The sequence below is a fragment of the Chenopodium quinoa genome, unplaced genomic scaffold (assembly GCF_001683475.1).
Source record: "Chenopodium quinoa cultivar QQ74 unplaced genomic scaffold, ASM168347v1, whole genome shotgun sequence".
Classification (NCBI taxonomy): domain Eukaryota; kingdom Viridiplantae; phylum Streptophyta; class Magnoliopsida; order Caryophyllales; family Amaranthaceae; genus Chenopodium; species Chenopodium quinoa.
In genome coordinates, this window is record NW_018744301.1 from 4,148,345 (window position 1) to 4,155,531 (window position 7,187).

Consider the following 7,187-nt stretch of genomic DNA (forward strand, 5'->3'; position numbering starts at 1 on the left):
CCATGGTTTGCCGACTTGGTAACACTACAACAAATTGACCTTTGTGCCACGAGTAAAATCGTGGCACAAGTTTAAAATTCTCGTGGCAATGTAGTGTAGCCACGGGAATTTTGAAATTTACTCCTGTGACACAAGAGGCCGTGGCTAGGAAATTTGCTACGGGATAATTGATGTCGTGACAAATTTCGATTTTTATGCCACGGGTATGTACGTGGCAAACAAATTCACTTGCCACGAATATTAATGTGGCTAACAAGTTCTTCGCCACAAATTCTACCGTGGCTAATAAACTTGGTTGTCACAAACATTGCCGTGACCAGTAATCTTCTTTGCCACAAATATTACCGTGGCTAATAAACTTTGTCTCCGCAATATACCGTAGCTAATTTATTTGTTTGCCACAAATAATACCGTGGCAAATAAATCCATTACCACATTGCTACCGTGACAAATAATATCTCTTAACACTAATGATTATCGTGGCTACTAATTTCAATAGGCATAAGCTTTAATTTGTTGCAGCATTATCTATGATATAAGCATAACTGAATATTACAGATGGAGTTTTCCTCAAATATGTCATATTTGTCATTGCTGAAATAGATACATAACATTAAAAAAATCATATTAATGTCTTGGAATCCCGTACATTCAAACATACTTGAGTTTGATATCCATACATACAAACATACTATAAATCAATTGTCTCATCACTAGCTCACTCTTACCAAAAAAAAAAAAAAAAAAAAAAAAAAGAACACTCAAATTATGTTGCTAAAGAACAATATATACTCTATATATACCATGTGACAATATGTTTGTGCTCCGCTCCTTGTTACCTACAATAAATAAATAGATAAATGATCAAGTTAATATAAGCCAATCGTAATGAATGTGAGTTTTAGGAAGGCTATAAGCCAATCGTAAGAGGTCAAGATTCTTTAGCTTTAAAAAATGTAACAATTGTATTGAATATAAGATAAAATGTATAATGCATAACCGGTGAAGATAGCATTACTTACTTCATTCCTTTGAACCTTGACATCCTGAATCATCAGAATCTGATGAATCTGATGAACTTCCTGCTCAAAGAAAATCCAGAAGTTGACTAAACTTCTTCTCCCAAACTGCATTATTATCAGCAATTTTTCTGTCCACGTCATTCTTAACAGCTTCCGCCTCTTTTTTGGCTTGTTCAGCTTCTAATTTAGCCTGTTTTGCTTCTGTTCTAGCATTTTCAGCTTCTTTTCTTGCATCTTCAATTGCTTGATCTGCTTTCTTTTTAACTTCATTCACCTCTTGAGTAAGATCAATTCGAGAGGGCTTTACTTTAAAATGTTGCGTAATACTTCTACCAGGTCCATATGCTTTCAAATACCCATGTGTATCTTTGCCAAGCACATCCTGAATAATTTGCTCATCTGTTTTCTCATTAAGACCTTGCTCTCTTTGTTCCTTTAATTTGTTTATCTCATCCTATGAATAAACAATATTAAGTTAGAAGATAAGACGGTAAATGTTAAATGGAAAATAACAAACATAAAACTTATAAACTTACTACTGCATGAGTTTTATTTGCCAAATTGATTGCATTCACAGCCTTCTCGGATTTTCTTGTGCGAGTTGCAACCAATACATCAACTCGAGAACACTTCCCGCCATTCTTCTTCCTCTACAAACATTACAGAGTTTTTAGAATCAAATTACACTCCTAATTATTGTACGTTTGCATATTTTGAATAAGTGCGAGAATTACTTCGTAAAATTTTAGTGGTTTGGAAGCTAATGACATTTAGTTATGTCCAATAGAATTTAATTTTCCATGTGTTCAGAATTCAGCTAATAAAAAAAATAAAAAATGAAAAATAAACAAAACAGAAAATTATAATTAGGTGTGTGCAGGAAAGGGGCGTGGGTGGTGACGTGGTGTGCAGAAATGCCGGGGAAGGGGGGCGTGGGTGGTGACGTGGTGTGCAGGAATGCTAGGGCGAGGGGGGCTAGTGTGCAAGCAGGCAGGTAAGTGGTAGGAGGGAGTGGGGGTTGTTATGTATGAAAGGACTAGGTTGGTGTGTAGGAAATCCAGGGAAGGGAGGCTGGTGTGCAAGTAGGGAGGGGATGCAGGTATGTGCAGTCTGGCAGAAGGGGGTCGGGGCAGGTGTGAAGGCAGGGAGGGGGCTGGTATGCAGGAAGGGAGGGGGCTAGTGTGAAGGCAAGGCTTGTGTGCAAGTCATAGAAAATGCAGCAACAACAGGGGAGCACTCTCCACCCACAACAGCCTGCAACACTAACCACTTACAGCTGCAACAGATGCTTGTCTCATTAGTTTATTTAGTGTAGCCTTTTGAGCTCTTTAGAAAATGATAGAATGTAGTAAAGGTAGTAATTAAGGCTTGATGTGACATCATAGAGTATTGTAGTCCTATATATGGCAAGAATCAAAAGTTAAAATTAGACAGAGTAGTTGTTACATACTATTTCTTGTCTAGTGCGACCGAAGCTTTTAGTGCCATTATAGTGAGGCATCTTCTGATGTGCCCTACTTTCACTTGCTTTTTTGCTCTTCTCCTACAATAAAAAGGATTTAATCAATAATATACGTTAATTATATAAGAATAAAGATATATTATCTGTGTATTTTACCATAACCGCCTCTTCACTCCAATAGTCAACCAAGAACTTCCATTCCACTTTAGTTAGATGACTAGGCTTATTTTTGAGAAGTTCATCTTTTGTTTTCAAGTTTTTATCATTAAAGTACTTTGATTTCAATTTTCTCCTAGCACCTCTGAATAAACGTTGTGCATGTTTCATAACACACTCCTGCCTATTTTCAGGGTCATCAAATGACCACTTCTCCTGCAAAAGACAAAGATAAATTAATTATTGCTCATACATCAAGTTGACAATGTTTCATTGTTAATAAGAGAAACAAAAACCCCATAAACATGTTTATTATGATAACATATTACCGTGATGCAAGCCCACAAATGGTCTAATGTTTCAGATTTATAATCGTCCCAACATTTAACTTGTACCGAACATATAGCTTTATTTCGAACTTGTTGACCCAAGAAGAAAGAAAATAATGAAGCATTATCACCAATAGCCACACCATTGTCAAACTCCACATTCAGTTTTTCCTCAGGAGGTAACAGGGTAAGCTTTCTACAATATACCGTTCCTCTTTTATTTTAGAGGCACCTGTATCAAGCATAAGCTCACTGGGTAGTGAATTGACATGACTTGAAGCATATTGTCATATATATATGTTTTAAGGGATAATAAAGTCAAACCTGATGAAATGTTAAGGTCCTCATTCTCTGGTACAGTCAAGAGTTCCTTGTCCTTCAATGGTTCAGTATCCAAAGATGCATCTTCAAGTTCAAGTGGTTGACCAATCTGTCGTCCTTCCTCATCATAGCCCCCCTCAACGGTGTTATTATTCTCCCTTGTTTCTCCAATTTCTTCATCGTTTTCTGTTTACATGTATAGAATAAAAACAAGTCTTTACTGAAGTAATAAGGAAGGATTGGTTTTGATTGTTGCTGAAACACTCTGAGTGATGATATTGAATCTATAGCATCCACAAACATTCCCATGAGTCTGGTTAATTGAAATTTTACTAATTCATCACAAAACCTATAACTGATTTATTAACTGATTTATTGTTTACTTTATTAACTGATTTATTGTTTGCTTTAATAAAAATAGAGCTATGTGTAATGGAATGGGTCAACGGGGATGAGGTATACGAAACTATAGTGCAAGCTCCGGGGGATAATGTGGGTGTTGATTTGGATTTTTTGGAGGATTTAGAGGCTGTTTTAGAGGTCACAGAGGCTGCCAATGCTGCCACGGACACCACAAGGGCTGCTGCGTCTGCTGGGAACAGTGCAGTCCGCAGCCAGCTTGTAGTGGACAGCACTGACCGCAGCCAGCCTGCGGGTGCTCCTGCCAGCAGCTCTGCTGATCACATTTGGTATCATTGTTGAATAATAAGGATTGCAATTTTGTTCAATATGCGTGAAATTGATAATCTGATTTTGTTCAATGTAACCAAAAAGCACCTATCTAGTTCACTCATATTACATGAAATATACTAAAAAATAAAAAAAAAATTAAAATTGAAAACTTAGATGGTTAAATGGTTGGTGTTATGATCTAGCTGAAGGTTTGGCAGCCCGCTTTTTGACATGTGTAATGAATCAACCAAGACCAAGGCCACCTATCTTGCATACATACCACAGGCGCAAACAACAGCAACAAATGGGCACAAGCACACCAAGCAACCCACAAGACAGACACCAACAACAAACAGCAGCAGGGGACAACTAATCAGAGCAGAACCACTTTTCAGAAGCTCTATTTTGGCATTTGGGAAAGAAGACAAATGTAGTAGCTATTAGCAATAAGTAAGCCAATCTTTTAGCATGCATATAGAGATATGGAGTTGAAACTTTAACAATAAGTAAGCCATCATCATAATCCAATCTGGAATGAAATTTTGTATGTGATATACTGCTACACCTACTCGCAACAACCCTCTAATATAACAGTCAGAAAATTTATCATTAAACATCAAGCATGAAATCATGAATATGGGGAGTTTGACTTTCTTTCATGCCATGTAGCATATACTATTGAGGAATATCAAAAATACCAATAATTTATTCATAGAAGATGGTAAGAACAAGGAATTTGACAAAATAAATTTGAACCGTACAACATTAGTTGGAGTATGAATACTCATAGAATGATGAGGTTACCCAACTTTCCTATACTAAACACTTATTTCATTAGCTGAATAACTTTTTTTTTTTACGTAAAAGCAATTACATTGCATACCAAAACTAATGTTTTCATATGTACATGGATATTAGTATAATACATATGGACTAACAAAATGGTCAAGGGAAGGTTAGGGGAGATATAGAGCAGTACTTTTATCACTCAAAAATGAAAATTGGTGGGCAGATATGTATTTAATCTAATGGTGATATAACTAAGAATAATTACATGAAACAAAATAAATTAGTGGCAGAAAACAACCACAACAAAGTATGCAAACCGTATAGACTAGCATAAGATATGCCATACAAACGTAATCAAGCTATGTGTTATCAACAAACAACGACACGAAAGCTAAATTATATTACAATATTAACAAGTGACCATATAAATGAAACAATAGTCCATCATTTCACGGTTTCACCTAAGAACAAAATCCTACAGATGTCAAAAACAGAAAATTTTGACAAATGTAGTAGCTATTAGGTAACTAAGGTACCTAATAAGATCAAACTGACGGTAATAAGCTAGAAACCAAAATCAAGAATAATGAAGTACCTTTTTCTAAGATATCCATGGCCATTGTGTTTTGTGCTTTCTTGTTCGTCTTTAGAAACTTTGCCACTGTGTTTGGTGGAATGAAATTGTCTTTTTTGTTTCCATCTCTCAAATGTCTTATGTTAGCCTGATAAAAATTAATTAACAAAAAATTACCAGAACTATAGAGGTTGGTTGAAAAACTAAATAAATCATACTTATTAGTTCATATTATACCTTTCTTGTAAACCTGATTTGAGGTTATATTTCACGTTCCCGAACCTCAAGCTCATCATTAGTGGGAACATATTCATCATCTTCCATGCCAGCAATTTTTTTTCCTTTTTTTTCTTTTTTTTTTGTCCCTTCAACCAAGCTTGTCAAAGAAGATGAGACTCTTTTTATGCCCAACGACTTAAGTCTGTTTTTGTTGGCTGCTATTGTAAGAAGCCTCTTTTTTTCATACTCATTCATCTGCATTTACAAAGTAAAAAACAAATAAGGTTAGACAATTTTACAATAGAATTGTAATGCACATTGACTGCCTAATATAATTTACTACCATCCACTACATCCCTAATGCAAAGCTGCTGCCAGCTACTATACACATGGTGTACAATTACTGTCAAATACTACAAGCCATTTACCAATAACTGTGCATAAAACAAAAACATCCTGGAATATATCTATTCAAATAAGCCAATAAAAACACGAATGCAAAGTGTGAAAAAATAAGTAATTATAACTACAAAGGTTTTTCAGGAATCCATGAATATATGTATCAACACATACAATTCATGCTAAAAAAAACAAAAAGAAAAAAAAATTAAGCAATATCAATATCATCATCGTCGCTCTCTTGGTCACTCTCACTGTCATCCTCATCATCATCCTCTAGCAAATCGTCGTCATCTAATGTTTGTAAGTCCATATCATTTAGATCTTTGGGTTGATTTTTCTTGGTAGCATCTACGATCATTTCACCAATATCATCTCTTATTTCAACAAATGGATCATGAGTCTCTTGCAAATTACTTGAGCTTGAGATATGAGCACCTTCAGATTGTAGTTGTTGCAATGCATCTTCTTCACTTTCGGTCCCTTCCTTTTCTACAACATTATAGTGATGCCTTGGATGGGTCTTCACAACAACAAGCCAATCGGGATCAAGTCCGCCACTAACATAGAAGACTTGTTGAGCTTGAGACCTGAGCACAAAGGGTTCTTTGGTACGCAATGAACAAAGACTATTGACACTCACATTGCCATGTTTGTCAACTTTGACACCTCTTCCTACCCTATTGACATCCCACCAGTCACAATGAAACAAAACCACACGCTTTCCATCTAAATATTGTATCTCAAGTATGTTAGTGAGAATCCCGTAGTAATCTTTTTCCATATTCCTAGCAATGCCTTTGATTGTAACACCACTATTTTGGTGTACCCTTTTCATTTCTGTATTCTTTGTGTGGAATCTGAATCCAATTGCAAGAATCCCATTGAAGCATTGAACACAAATTCAAAGGACCTAAAGCCAATGTTTTCAAATCTTTCACCACTTGGTAATTGCAATCATTAGGCAAATCGATGACCTAACAATAAATATAATATTAGCTAAATAAAACTTAGACTAGTACTACACTTGTAATTAAAAAATAACTACAGTTGATTCTAAAAAATACCCGGTCACGAAACCAATCAACTAAATTTTTGTTTGATGTGGACTCTTCATATTCACTGAAATTCAAAAGAATAGTTGTTATAAAATAATCATGGGAAAGTATACTTGAAGTTTTTTATAAATAGAAAAGAAAAATATCATACTCTAAATAAGTTTGTGCTTCATCACAATTCTTAAG

At 35.4% G+C, this 7,187-nt stretch overlaps 1 protein-coding gene across 2 annotated transcripts; it reads right to left on the reverse strand.

The window, feature by feature from the left end:
* Positions 1-502: 502 nt before the first annotated feature.
* LOC110695528 lies at positions 503-6,968 on the reverse strand. 2 transcript variants are annotated; one of them, XM_021872752.1, is made up of 9 exons: positions 5,563-6,968; positions 5,347-5,473; positions 3,294-3,476; positions 2,970-3,067; positions 2,641-2,853; positions 2,473-2,565; positions 1,559-1,672; positions 1,023-1,476; positions 503-839 (listed from the first exon to the last, which is right to left on the reverse strand). In XM_021872752.1, exons 2-8 carry the CDS (start codon positions 5,369-5,371, stop codon positions 1,087-1,089), a joined length of 1,116 nt encoding a protein of 371 aa, XP_021728444.1. In that variant the 5' UTR covers positions 5,372-5,473; positions 5,563-6,968; the 3' UTR covers positions 503-839; positions 1,023-1,086. The 2 variants fall into 2 exon arrangements, with proteins under 2 accessions (XP_021728444.1, XP_021728443.1); XM_021872751.1 differs by having other exon boundaries at positions 2,641-2,856; positions 5,563-6,945.
* Between the last annotated feature and the right edge of the window lie 219 nt (positions 6,969-7,187).